General features: G+C 51.8%; 1 protein-coding gene across 1 annotated transcript in view; it reads left to right on the top strand.

The window, feature by feature from the left end:
• Positions 1–14511, top strand: part of ARHGAP29 (Rho GTPase activating protein 29) — an 84017-nt gene extending 69506 nt beyond the window's left edge. The window contains exons 11-24 of the mRNA XM_069967713.1: positions 1681–1869; positions 1994–2131; positions 3381–3571; positions 3652–3818; positions 3898–4026; positions 4108–4206; positions 4997–5160; positions 5337–5525; positions 9164–9301; positions 9375–9604; positions 10007–10280; positions 10359–10470; positions 11263–11349; positions 11997–14511. Coding sequence (XP_069823814.1) covers positions 1681–1869; positions 1994–2131; positions 3381–3571; positions 3652–3818; positions 3898–4026; positions 4108–4206; positions 4997–5160; positions 5337–5525; positions 9164–9301; positions 9375–9604; positions 10007–10280; positions 10359–10470; positions 11263–11349; positions 11997–12862 — 2973 coding nt within the window. The 3' untranslated portion in view covers positions 12863–14511. The remainder of the gene's footprint in view (positions 1–1680; positions 1870–1993; positions 2132–3380; positions 3572–3651; positions 3819–3897; positions 4027–4107; positions 4207–4996; positions 5161–5336; positions 5526–9163; positions 9302–9374; positions 9605–10006; positions 10281–10358; positions 10471–11262; positions 11350–11996) is intronic.
• The last annotated feature ends 246 nt before the right edge of the window (positions 14512–14757 follow it).

Raw genomic sequence — 14757 nt, 5'->3', positions numbered from 1 at the left:
TGTATATATGGAGGTGACTGCAGGCCGTGTATATATGGAGGTGACTGCAGGCCGTGTATATATCTAAAGGTGACTGCAGGCCGTGTATATATGTAAAGGTGACTGCAGGCCGTGTATATGTGGGAGGTGACTGCAGGCCGTGTATATATGGAGGTGACTGCAGGCCGTGTATATATGGAGGTGACTGCAGGCCGTGTATATATGTGGAGGGTACTGCAGGCCGTGTATATATGGAGGTGACTGCAGGCCGTGTATATATGGAGGTGACTGCAGGCCGTGTATATATGTAAAGGTGACTGCAGGCCGTGTATATATGTAAAGGTGACTGCAGGCCGTGTATATGTGGGAGGTGACTGCAGGCCGTGTATATATGGAGGTGACTGCAGGCCGTGTATATATGGAGGTGACTGCAGGCCGTGTATATATGTGGAGGGTACTGCAGGCCGTGTATATATGGAGGTGACTGCAGGCCGTGTATATATGGAGGTGACTGCAGGCCGTGTATATATGGAGGTGACTGCAGGCCGTGTATATATGTAAAGGTGACTGCAGGCCGTGTATATGTGGGAGGTATTGCAGGCCGTGTATATGTGGGAGGTATTGCAGGTCGTGTATATGTGGGAGGTGACTGCAGGCCGTGTATATATGGAGGTGACTGCAGGCCGTGTATACAGTTGTGCTCATAAGTTTACATACCCCGGCAGAATTTTTGCTTTCTTGTCCTTTTTTCAGTGAATATGAGTAACACAAAAACTTTTAGTGGTCTGGTCCCCCTCATGGTTAGTGGTCGGGTCCCCCTCATGGTTAGTGGTCGGGTCCCCCTCATGGTTAGTGGTAGTGTGTGTGTGTGTGTGTATATACATGTATATATGTATGTGTATAAGTGTGTGTGTGTGTGTGTATATACATGTATATATGTATGTGTATAAGTGTGTGTGTGTATATACATGTATATATGGATGTGTGTGTGTGTGTATGTGTATAAGTGTGTATATATATATATACATGTATATATGTATGTGTATAAGTGTGTGTGTGTGTATATATACATGTATATATGTATGTGTATAAGTGTGTGTGTGTATATATGTATGTATGTGTGTGTGTGTGTGTGTGTGTGTGTGTATATATATATATATGTGTGTGTGTGTGTATGTATATATATATATATATATATATATATATATATATATACATGTATATGTGTATAAGTGTGTGTGTGTGTATATACATGTATATATGTATGTGTATAAGTGTGTGTGTATATACATGTATATATGGATGTGTGTGTATGTGTATAAGTGTGTATATATATATACATGTATATATGTATGTGTATAAGTGTGTGTGTGTGTGTGTGTATATATACATGTATATATGGATGTGTGTGTGTGTGTGTGTATATACATGTATATATGTATGTGTATAAGTGTGTGTGTATATACATGTATATATGGATGTGTGTGTGTGTGTATGTGTATAAGTGTGTATATATATATATATATATATATATATATACATGTATATATGTATGTGTATAAGTTTGTGTGTGTGTATGTATATATGGATGTGTGTGTGTGTGTGTGTGTGTGTGTGTATATATGTATGTGTATAAGTGTATGTGATGTGACCCTCTTGCATTTGGGTTTTATACACTGTGGTTTCTGATGTTTTCTGCAGCAAGAATTGGAGACGGCTCTAAGGAAAGCAAAATTACTGAATGTCCAAAGGCAAGACGAGCACGAGAAAGCCAAATCCAGCACCATCCGCGCCGAGGAGGAGCAGCTGAGTATATCCGGAGGACTCATGAAGGATGGGAACAAACAGGTGGAGAAGAGGAGACGCCTGGAGGAGGAAGCCTTACAGAAGGTACGAGCTGCAGAACCCATGATGAGAGTGCCGAGTGATGTGGCCGCCATGTACATGTATGAGCCGCTGCCAGACACATACAGGTGACATGAACACGTCTTACCTCACTGATATACTTTTATAGGCTGAAGAGGCAAAAGAATATTACAAGATGTGTGTGGCGGAGGTGGAAGAGAAGAGAATCGATATGGAGAATGTGAAAAGCGACATATTAACCCAGATCCGAGAGCTCATCTACCAATGTGACCTCACCATGAAAGCCGTAAGTGTCCTATAGAGCATAGGCGCCGGGTCCTCCCATAGGGCGTAGGTGCCGGGTCCTCCCATAGGGCGTAGGTGCCGGGTCCTCCCATAGGGCGTAGGTGCCGGGTCCTGCCGTAGGGCGTAGGTGCCGGGTCCTCCCGTAGGGCGTAGGTGGCGGGTCCTGCCATAGGGCGTAGGTGCCGGGTCTTGCCATAGGGCGTAGGTGCCGGGTCCTGCCATAGGGCGTAGGTGCCGGGTCCTGCCATAGGGCGTAGGTGCCGGGTCCTGCCATAGGGCGTAGGTGCCGGGTCCTCCCATAGGGCGTAGGTGCCGGGTCCTGCCATAGGGCGTAGGTGCCGGGTCCTGCCATAGGGCGTAGGTGCCGGGTCCTGCCATAGGGCGTAGGTGCCGGGTTCTGCCATAGGGCGTAGGTGCCGGGTCCTGCCATAGGGCGTAGGTGCCGGGTCCTGCCATAGGGCGTAGGTGCCGGGTCCTGCCATAGGGCGTAGGTGCCGGGTCCTGCCATAGGGCGTAGGTGCCGGGTCCTCCCATAGGGCGTAGGTGCCGGGTCCTCCCATAGGGCGTAGGTGCCGGGTCCTCCCATAGGGCGTAGGTGCCGGGTCCTCCCATAGGGCGTAGGTGCCGGGTCCTCCCATAGGGCGTAGACGGGGTCAGGCTCCACAAGAGAGGAGAATGTGAGGTTAGGAAGGATATTACTAGTCATAGGTTATAGGCGCTGGTCTGGGACTATTATAGTCATATATATGGTACAGTTATATATATATTATATGGTACAGTCCTCTCCGGGTGCACTGATTCCGCCATCTTTGTCCTCTCCGGGTGCACTGATTCCGCCATCTTTGTCCTCTCCGGGTGCACTGATTCCGCCATCTTTGTCCTCTCCGGGTGCACTGATTCCGCCATCTTTGTCCTCTCCGGGTGCACTGATTCCGCCATCTTTGTCCTCTCCGGGTGCACTGATTCCGCCATCTTTGTCCTCTCCGGGTGCACTGATTCCGCCATCTTTGTCCTCTCCGGGTGCACTGATTCCGCCATCTTTGTCCTCTCCGGGTGCACTGATTCCGCCATCTTTGTCCTCTCCGGGTGCACTGATTCCGCCATCTTTGTCCTCTCCGGGTGCACTGATTCCGCCATCTTTGTCCTCTCCGGGTGCACTGATTCCGCCATCTTTGTCCTCTCCGGGTGCACTGATTCCGCCATCTTTGTCCTCTCCGGGTGCACTGATTCCGCCATCTTCTTGCCCTCAGGCCACGGTGAACCTCTTCCAGTTGCAGCACACCCAGGTGGTGTCGCTACCCGTGAACTGCCAGACATTATGCGAAAACGCCAAACGCTATGAGCCGGGGCAGCAGTATTCAGAGTTTGTGAAGAACCTGCCCCGCGAGGACTGCGGGATTGAGGTGGGGTCATGTGACGCCTCCCGCGGTCAGATTGGCCGGTGAGTACATTACATGATGGGGACAGGACCAGTCGGGGGATTTTTATGATTTTTCTTGATCCTTTTCGTTTTCCTTTTAGGCTGATGTCAAAGGGAGAAGAGAATAGCCCCCGCGCGTCACATGGGAACCTGTCCCAGGGATCGGCGGAGTACCCCGCTCAGTCCTCGGAGGACATCGGCAGCCCGCTCTATAACCGCTCCCAGAAGGTCGGCCAGAAGAGATCCAGCAGCAGCACCGACATCCAGGGTAAGAGGCAGTCATGCCGCCATCCTCCCGCCCGTCTCCTGTACGTGCAGATTGTCACCCCGGTCTCCTCTCCTTGTAGCCGCACGAGGTCCGCCATTCAGGTCCTGGTCCACAGGGAACCAGAGCAGCGGAGGCATGTGCAGCGATTCTGAGAGCGCGGGGGGCAGTAGTGAGTCCCGCTCCATGGACTCCCCATCAGCCAGTCCAGGTACAGGTCACTATCGGACGTTTCTTCTCCATATTTCTGTATGACGATGGATCCTTCATCTAAGATCTTATTGTGATTCAGGAGACTTTAAAAGACGCCTTCCCCGGACGCCGTCCACAGGAACCATGTCATCAGCGGACGATCTGGACGACCGCGAGCCGCCATCTCCCTCCGATAACGGTAACTATGGTGTGGCTGTATGGATGGAGGGGATGAGGATATAAGGCACTGGATCCAAACCCCCCACCCTTGGGCCTTCTGGGCATGATGGGAGTTCTGGAGAGCCAGGAGTTGGTGTGAGTGTTACCGATAAAAGGGTTATCCAGGAAAACATGGCTGCTGTCTTTCAAAAACAGCGCCACCCTTGTCCTTAGTTTGGGTGTGGTATTACAGCTCATTTCCATTAAACCAAATGAAGACAAGTTGCAATACCGGACACTGTCTGAGGACAAGGGAGGCAGTTTTTTGAAGGAAAGCAGCCATGTTTTTCTAGTCCCGAACAATCTCTTTAAAGGTTGGGGAGGGGAGGGGGGTCAGCTTTACTGGTGCCAGAGATTTGTAATTTACTTCTATTATAAAATCTCCAGTCGTCCAGTACTTGTCAACTGCTGTATGTCCTGCAGGAAGTGGTGTATTCTCTCCAGTCTGACACAGTGCTCTCTGCTGCCACCTCTGTCCAGAGCAGGAGAAAATCCCCATAGAAAACCTCTCCTGCCCTGGACAGTTCCTGACATGGCCATAGGTGGCAGCAGAGAGCACTGTGTCACACTGGAGAGAATACACCACTTTCTGCAGGACATACAGCAGCTGATAAGTAATGGATATTTTTTAATTGAAGTAAATGAGAAATCTCTGGCACTTTCTGGGACCAGTTAATTTTTTTTGCTGAACTACCCCTTTAAGTTGTTGGATGTTGAAGAGAGCGGTCACTGCTGTATCCTGCACACTTATACGCTCTGATCCTTTGTAGGGCTGAATGATCTGGTTTCTGAGATTGCCAATTCTCCAGGACCCTTCCGGAATACCATCATGTCCAAAGCCGCCCAGAGTCACAAGCTGCGGAAGCTGCGGGCGCCCTCTAAGTGCCGCGAGTGTGACAGCCTGGTGGTGTTCCATGGGGCTGAGTGTGAGGAGGTAAGCCGGGCCGGCCGCTCAGGTTCTGGCACAGGGCTCGGGGGCATTGTTGTCCTGCATTTCCCGTCCCACCCAGGACTTGTTATTACTGCGACTCTAAGTCAATGATTCCACAATGGCCCTTGTGGCGCTGTGTGTGAAGGAGAGCGGCCCATGGAGATGTCTCTTTATTGCAGTGTTCTCTCGCCTGCCATAAGAAGTGTCTGGAAACATTGGCCATTCAGTGCGGACACAAAAAGCTTCATGGAAGACTTCATCTCTTTGGAGTAGAATTTACTCAGGCCGCTAAGAACACTCCGGACGGCATTCCATTCATCATCAAGAAGTGCACCTCCGAGATCGAGAGCCGGGCGCTGACCATAAAGGTGAGGACGGCCGGGGAGCTGCTGTGCTTCCTATGGGGGGAGGGCATACATGGGGTGGGGGGGAGCAGCTGTGCTGCGTATGGGGGGAGAGCATACATGGTGTGGGGGGAGCTGCTGTGCTGCGTATGGGGGGAGAGCATACCTGCTGTGCTGCGTATGGGGGGAGAGCATACATGGGGTGGGGGAGCTGCTGTGCTGCGTATGGGGGGAGAGCATACCTGCTGTGCTGCGTATGGGGGGAGAGCATACATGGGGTGGGGGAGCTGCTGTGCTGCGTATGGGGGGAGAGCATACCTGCTGTGCTGCGTATGGGGGGAGCTGCTGAGCTGCACATGGAGTGGGGGGAGCTGCTGTGCTGCGTATAGGAGGAGAGCATACATGGGGTGGGGGGGAGCTGCTGTGCTGCGTATGGGGGGAGAGCATACATGGGGTGGGGGAGCTGCTGTGCTGCGTATGGGGGGAGAGCATACATGGGGTGGGGGGGAGCTGCTGTGCTGCGTATGGGGGGAGGGCATACATGGGGTGGGGGGGAGCTGCTGTGCTGCGTGTGGGGGGAGAGCATACATGGGGTGGGGGGGACCTGCTGTGCTGCGTATGGGGGGAGCTGCTGTGCTGCACATGGGGTGGGGGAGCTGCTGTGCTGCGTATGGGGAGAGAGCATACATGGGGTGGGGGGAGCTGCTGTGCTGCACATGGGGTGGGGGAGCTGCTGTGCTGCGTATGGGGAGAGAGCATACATGGGGTGGGGGGAGCTGCTGTGCTGCGTATGGGGGAGCTGCTGTGTTGCCTATGAGGGGAGGGCATACATGGGGTGGGGGGGAGCTGCTGTGCTGCGTGTGGGGGGAGAGCATACATGGGGTGGGGGGGACCTGCTGTGCTGCGTATGGGGGGAGCTGCTGTGCTGCACATGGTGTGGGGGAGCTGCTGTGCTGCGTATGGGGAGAGAGCATACATGGGGTGGGGGGAGCTGCTGTGCTGCGTATGGGGGGAGCTGCTGTGCTGCACATGGGGTGGGGGAGCTGCTGTGCTGCGTATGGGGGGAGAGCATACATGGGGTGGGGGAGCTGCTGTGCTGCGTATGGGGGGAGAGCATACATGGGGTGGGGGAGCTGCTGTGCTGCGTATGGGGGGAGAGCATACATGGGGTGGGGGGGAGCTGCTGTGCTGCGTAGGGGGGAAAGCATACATGGGGTGGGGGAGCTGCTGTGCTGCGTATGGGGGGAGAGTATACATGGGGTGGGGGGGAGCTGCTGTGCTGCGTATGGGGGGAGAGTATACATGGGGTGGGGGGGACCTGCTGTGCTGTGTATGGGGGGAGAGCATACATGGGGTGGGGGGAGCTGCTGTGCTGGGTATGGGGGGAGAGCATACATGGGGTGGGGGAGCTGCTGTGCTGCGTATGGGGGGAGAGCATACATGGGGTGGGGGGGAGCTGCTGTGCTGCGTATGGGGGGAGAGTATACATGGGGTGGGGGGGACCTGCTGTGCTGCGTATGGGGGGAGAGCATACATGGGGTGGGGGGAGCTGCTGTGCTACGTATGGGGGGAGAGTATACATGGGGTGGGGGAGCTGCTGTGCTGCACATGGGGGGAGAGCATACATGGGGTGGGGGGGAGCTGCTGTGCTGCACATGGGGGGAGAGCATACATGGGGTGGGGAGAGCTGCTGTGCTGCACATGGGGGGAGAGCATACATGGGGTGGGGGGAGCTGCTGTGCTGCACATGGGGGGGGCGGGGCTCCGTCTTATTGTGTATACTGCCCGTATGTTTGTGTTTTGCTGGGATCAGTAACGCTGCGTGCTGCACTGTTCGTTCTGTGACAAAGTGCCAGCGCAGATGTGACAGAGCCCTACTCAGGGGGGTCTTGTATGTTAAAGTGAAAATCTCATCAGAAAATGACTTATTGCATAAATAATGTTTTTATGTTAAACAGTTTTTTGTTAAAGAATTTTTGATGACATATTTTCTAATTTCCCGTTTTACTTTCTATATTATATAATAATCCTGATATCTTGCAGTTCTCATTCTCACCACTGGGGCTAAAACTAAGCTGAGACTTCCTGTTGTGTCTGTGGTGATAAGAGGAGGCTGCAGTAAAGTGATCTGTACAGCATTGCAGCGTCATGTGACACCAGTAGATAGAGGAGACAATAGCAGCTCCCTGTGGAATCACCTCTTCACAGGTCACAGAGCGTGCACTGTCTATTATCCTCTATGTCCATGAGCCTGGCTGTAAAGCCTGTCACTAAATGCTGTTAGTAACAGTCCATGCAAGATGGCCGCCCCCATAACAATGTACAAAAAGGAAAATAAAAAAAAATTAGAAAATGGAAACAGAATTAGGCCTGTTCCCGGCCGCCCGTCTCCCCTGTTCCCCGCCGCCCGTCTCCCCTGTTCCCCGCCGCCCGTCTCCCCCTCTCCTGTTCCCCGCCGCCCGTCTCCCCTGTTCCCCGCCGCCCGTCTCCCCTGTTCCCCGCCGCCCGTCTCCCCTGTTCCCCGCCGCCCGTCTCCCCTGTTCCCTGCCGCCCGTCACCCCTGTTCCCGGCCGCCCGTCTCCCCTGTTCCCGGCCGCCCGTCTCCCCTGTTCCCGGCCGCCCGTCTCCCCTGTTCCCCGCCGCCCGTCTCCCCTGTTCCCGGCCGCCCGTCTCCCCTGTTCCCCGCCGCCCGTCTCCCCTGTTCCCCGCCGCCCGTCTCCCCTGTTCCCCGCCGCCCGTCTCCCCTGTTCCCCGCCGCCCGTCTCCCCTGTTCCCCGCCGCCCGTCTCCCCTGTTCCCGGCCGCCCGTCTCCCCTGTTCCCGGCCGCCCGTCTCCCCTGTTCCCGGCCGCCCGTCTCCCCTGTTCCCCGCCGCCCGTCTCCCCTGTTCCCCGCCGCCCGTCTCCCCTGTTCCCCGCCGCCCGTCTCCCCTGTTCCCCGCCGCCCGTCTCCCCTGTTCCCCGCCGCCCGTCTCCCCTGTTCCCCGCCGCCCGTCTCCCCTGTTCCCCGCCGCCCGTCTCCCCTGTTCCCCGCCGCCCGTCTCCCCTGTTCCCCGCCGCCCGTCTCCCCTGTTCTGGTTCTTAGTTGCCAGTTGTGCAGTCACATTCTTACAATTCCAGTGTTTGTTCCTCGTACGGCAGCGCAGTGTAATAATAATAAGAGAATCCGTCCTCATCCTGAGACCTGAGAAGCGGAGCATAAAGAGAGGAGTCCAGAGTATTAACCTTGTAATAGGGTCATGTGCAGTATCTAGAGAGGTGCATTGTGGGCAATAGAGTGTGTGTGTGTATGTATGTATGTATATATATGTATGTGTGTATACATAGATAGGCATTTCCATTATTGATGGTGCACCCCAGTTCTCCTGACATCATCAGACGTTCGCTCAGCCGTGTAAATCATTATTGGCTGCACATGACCTGTGTGCACCGGGGACCATTGAGGTGAGGGGCGCTGCCTGCCTGTCTGTGCTGTGTACACATCACTATGGCCGCCCCCTTTGTACTGAAACGCTAAAGAAAACACAAAAACTCTTGTAAAGTTGAGACTTGAGTTGATTTCCTATAACCTTCATGATGATGATGATGATGATGAATATTATATTTTTATTATTATTATTATATTACTATTATATTATGATGATTATTATTGTTGCGTCCTTCAGGGCATTTATCGTGTGAATGGAGCAAAGTCCAGAGTGGAGAAGCTCTGCCAGGCGTTCGAAAACGGGAAAAACCTGGTAGAACTGTCGGATCTGTACGCACACGACATCAGCAACGTCCTGAAGCTGTACCTGCGGCAGGTGTGTGCTGGGGCGATGTGATAACATTGTGTACATGAACCGTATACTGTACTGACCTCCCCTGCTCCCTTAGCTCCCGGAACCTTTGATCGTCTTTCGTCTTTACAACGAGTTGATTGGATTGGCCAAAGAAAGTCAGCGGGCCACGGATGAAGTGGACTCCACGGCGAGCAGTCCTCCGCTAAAGAGACAGCCGTCTGGGGTGGAGCTGAACAGAGTCATCATAAAGATCAGAGATCTGCTGAAGCAGCTGCCCCCGCCGAATTATAACACCCTGCAGTTCCTGGCCGGACACCTTCATAGGTAACGGATCCTATATGTACTGTATATCCTATAGGCATACCCTATAGGTACAGTATATCTTATATACATATCTGTGCTGTCAGTTTCCCTTTATCGTTATCGGCCATTTATAACCGTTTACACAGGATGTGCGAGTGATGATAACGCCCTCTCTAAAGACCCGATCAGGCTTCTTCCCCATCCTCAGCTGATCGCTGTCACTTTCCCATGGACTGATTGTTGACCGCACAAGAACCACATGTATACACACAGCACAAATACCGCATATATACACAGGACACAATAACCACATAACAGGGGTCTCTGTTATTTCTCTGTTCCTATTACCCAGACCGTACAACATGTTTTTGTGGTTCTTTTTGTATTTTTTCCTATTCACATAAATATTTTCCCTCCGCTCAGGGTCACAGAAGAAGTGGAAGAAAATAAGATGACGGCCAGTAACCTGGGAATAATATTTGGGCCCACCCTGCTGAGGCCGCGCCAGACCGACGCCACAATCTCCCTCTCCTCCCTGGTGGATTATCCCTATCAGGCTCGTATAGTGGAGCTGCTGGTATCGCACTACGATAAGATATTCGATGTGACCCGCGAGATGGTTAACCCCGTGGATAAGAGCGAGGATCGAGAACCGCACCACGTCAGGAAGTCGCAGTCACTGCCGGTGGGGAATGAGGTGAGGGTCTCATATACACAAACAGGAGACACCGAACTCCGGTGAGCAGAATCTCACATCATATTCTTGGCTCCATAGAGCGCCATGCTGTCCAAGCGCGCCAGCTCCCTGGATGAGGCCGCCTTAGACTTTAAAGGAGTGGAGGAGCGGGAGATCCGGAGTCAGAGTATGGATATCGCAGAGGAGAGCGGTAAGAAGGGGGTCACCGGACAGGAATCCCAGACACAGCAAATGCCTCGAGGTTTTACTTACATTTTTTTTCTACATATTCCGACTTTAAAGAGGTTGACCAGGCAAAAACAAATCAACAAAGTAAGAGATGGCTGGAGGTCCGGCCTCTGTATCCCCTGACTATCTCTGTTATAAATTCTCTGTTATTCTCTGTTATAAATAGAGCCGCGGGTATGGCATGTGATCCGCAGCTCTATTCATTCCTATGGAGCCGCTAGAAAAGAGCAGAGTAAGCCATAAGAGCGCTGTAATCTGCTCTCTCCGGCAGCTCCATAAGAATGAATAGAGCTGCTGGTCACATCCCGTACCCGTGGCTCTTTTTATAACAGAGAAGCCGGGGCCCAATACAGAGACCAACCCCCATTAATGTTAATGGCAGTCAGCTCGGCTGTTCTCGCGTTCCCAGCCACCTCTAAATATCTGCGCCCCACTCATGCGCAGTAATGCTGGTAGCCGAACTCTGTGCTGGACGGCCGAGCCCTGTGCCCTGAATGTGCCGAGCTGGGAGAGGAGGCAAATGCTGTGGCTTGGCATTGCCTCTGTTACACATGTGATATACAGCTGACATGATAAGTAAGGCGCACCTTCAGATACAGATGGAGAATTTTTAATTTGATGAACTCCACCGTAATTATTTGTGACAAGTCATATTCATAAACTATTTTTGTGGCACACGTCACTTAATGAATATCATGCACCACCCCCCTCATGTGTTTTTAGGAGTAAAGTATGGAAATATTATATCTTGCAGAAAATAATGTAAGTGACTGTGAAGAGCAGGGAGACTCCTTGGAGGCGGTCAGTCCAGTCTTTTCATTGCAGGGGTCGGATGAACAAGGTGAGTTCAAGTCAAGTGTCAATATCTCTAGTACATTCTCTAGCCGCGAAAACATCAAGATAGTGAAAATATTATTAGAAAACTCTTTTTTGAGTTTTGGCGGCCAGGCGTTGGGTTCTTGTGATAGTCTTGGCGGCCAGGCATTGGGTTCTTGTTATAGTCTTTGCGGCCAGGCTTTGGGTTTCTGTGATAGTCTTGGCGGCCAGGCGTTGGGTTCTTGTGATAGTCTTGGCGGCCAGGCATTGGGTTCTTGTGATAGTCTTTGCGGCCAGGCGTTGGGTTTTTGTGATAGTCTTGGCGGCCAGGCGTTGGGTTCTTGTGATAGTCTTGGCGGCCAGGCGTTGGGTTCTTGTGATAGTCTTGGCGGCCAGGCGTTGGGCTCTTGTGATAGTCTTGGCGGCCAGGCGTTGGGTTCTTGTGATAGTCTTGACAGCCAGGCGTTGGGTTTCTGTGATAGTCGTGGCGGCCAGCCATTGGATTCTTGTGATAGTCATGGCGGCCGGGTTCTTGTGAGGTGTTCACGTCCAAAGTAGAGGATTATTTATCTACGAGGAGACCACGTGTTCTTTGGCGCCCGGTGAGCTTGTCTGATTCCATCACCTCTCTCTGTTTCTGACTATTTTCAATCATTTTTACTTCTCTTGCAGATTGCTCCATGGACGCCATCTCGGAGGGCGAGGTCACGGGACGGAGGAGCAGCTCCGAAGACCTTTCCAAGACAAACATCTCTGTAAAATCCTATCGGCAAATACCCAAAGTTCAGCTGAGAGGTCCCCGGACCAAGCCAGTGGTCCGCCCTGTTAGTTTACCTGTGGATCGTCTTCTTCCTCCTTCAGTGCTAAACGAGAATTCCAGGAACGTGGGCGTCACCACTTCCGATAAACTCGGTAGGAGTCCTGTCATTGAGGAGGTCTCTGAGAACAAAGCCGTCGCCACCATCAATTCTTGCCACAGACTTTCGTGTTACGACTCCCTGGGTTATCGTAAGACATGGGATAAGCAGTATAAACAGTACGACATGACGCCAAGGACTGCGATGATCATAACCAACGTCCCCCAGGAGATCAGAGCGCATGACGCCGGACCCCTCCCCCTGCCCTCAGCCACCACATGTGCCGCACTGCCAAAAATACCATCTGCATCACAGCTCAAGCCCATAGCCACAGATGGCCACTTCACAGAGCCCAATTTGCTGGCCACCTACCGGGCACCGAGAACTTTGCAGCCGGGGACTTTTTACAAGCCGCCGCCTTCGTATAAAACCAAGCCGAGCGAGGAGACTACCCAAAGCGACGAGACCTCCCCGAGTCTTATGAAAGCGCAATGTCAGAGCAACAACAATAACGTCAACCTGATCGGGGAGTCTGATTTGGCCGCTGAGATTCAGGGACACAGCAAAAACTTACAAAAAGCCGTTCCCGAGGACAGTCCCCAGACAGACGTCAAGCCCTTCCCACGACTTAGACCAAAACGTGTCCAGGAACTGGAGCACAGGGAGGCGCACTTTGTGTAGCGTCGGGACCTCGGGGTACGGAGGAGGCCGGCCGGGATCACAATAATTTTTTTTATAAAAAAAAATTTTAACTGGAAAACTCAAACACTGAATTGCTTTTCTATAGAAAACGGTCCGAGAAGGTGGAATCCATTAACGTTAATGCTTATTTATACCAAGAACCAGTATTCACATCCCGATCAAACTCCTGTAAACTTGTGGAATAGCTGATAGGACGGCATTTCTTGCGACCGCAGCGACCTTAGCTGAAGGAAAGTGCATAACCTGGGCAATGTATCTAAGCAGCCTGGGATACAACCATCTCCTCTGTATCGTCCTTACTCCCGTATCTACGCAGCCCGGGGGTTTCTGTGTATCACATCTGTATAGTCTTTATTCCTCAATCTCTGCAGTCAGGGGGATACGTTGGTGTATCTAATCTGTATAGTGTTTTCCCCTGTATCCCTGGGGGAATAAGTCTGTGTATCTCATCTGTATAGATTTCCCCTGCATCTCCACAGCCCGGGGGATACATCGGTGTATCTCACCTGTATAGTGTTTTCCCCTGTATCTCCACAGCCCGGGCGATACATTTGTGTATCTCATCTGTCTTTTCTCCTGTTTTCATCCGTTGCTGGTTCCTGTATTGTCGCTGTGATGCACTTAAAATGTAAAAAAGGGCTGGGGTGGAGATGGTGGCATACAGGGGGTTACTGAGGGGTCAGTACCAGAAACCATTAATATGTGAAGGATTCTGGGAAAGGTCCCTCAGTGACGAGTGAAATACTGAAGATTTAGGCCCCCTTTTTCATGTAGCATTGTCCCCCCTTGTATAGTATAGAGCCCCCTCAATTTAGTATGAAGAAGGGAATCCCCCTCTATTGTTCTGGCCTTAGGAGTCTGGTGGGTGGTCCTACCTGGTGATTGGCAGCTATCCTATATGTGTGGATGCATAGAGTAGAGTCCAGTACTGTGTATTGAGACCGCCCACTAGACTCCTAAGCCCAGGGTGAGCAGGGGTCCAGCTCCTCTCTAATCAGACGCCATAAGGGATGATGATTCAGCATCATAATGCAGAGGCTCCGGAATTTAGGATGCGTTTTCCCCAAATATGAAATGAAATCTCCTCTTATCAGTTCACCAAAAGCCATAGTGGATCAGTCCAAAAATGGCGGCCTTTCCCACAGATGGTGGTAGTCAGAGGCCTCCTAAGCTTCATACAGTGAGTTGTAGCTCCTCGGCGTTACCCATCTGTCCCCGTGTACATTGAATATTCTGTATATTTATATCGCAGGAAATTCACCAGTTCTGAACAATCAGAAAAAAAATATTTAACTGCGTTTGCCTCCAACCAAATATGGCCGCTGCCCGCGCCGCCAGTGTTCTTGTTTTTTATTGAATATATATATTTTTTTGTTATATACGATTATACTGTTACACGCAGATATATTAACTTTTTAACCGATCCCCGGAGTTCAGGCTTTATACATATATATTTTATCTCCTTTTCTTTTTAACTTATTAAACTGTAGATTTCCCCCGGCGGCCAACGTTCTCGCTCACTTATCAGCCATATCCTCAATCTAAGATGAAAAGCGTTTTGTGCACAATGTATATTACAAAGGTTTTTTTCATATTAAATATAAAGTATTTTATTACATGAGTATTTACAGCTGTTATTATCTCATCATGATTCTATCACGTGGGTGACCGTGTATCCCAGAGTGTGGCCCCCGGCATCATAGGGGTCTACACTGCGGGCCCCTTCTCTGCAGCCCCCATCACTGGTCCGCCTTCCATCCTCAGATCCCTGGATGGTGAGATGTTCTGCAGGAATACCTCATTTGGACAGGGTCACTGTATGTAAGCAGCCCGTTCTACCTTGTCCCAGAGACGTCTCCAGGATTACGATCTGG

This window comes from Dendropsophus ebraccatus, chromosome 4, assembly GCF_027789765.1.
Source record: "Dendropsophus ebraccatus isolate aDenEbr1 chromosome 4, aDenEbr1.pat, whole genome shotgun sequence".
Taxonomy (NCBI): Eukaryota; Metazoa; Chordata; class Amphibia; order Anura; family Hylidae; genus Dendropsophus; species Dendropsophus ebraccatus.
This window is presented reverse-complemented; position numbering and strand designations above follow the sequence as displayed.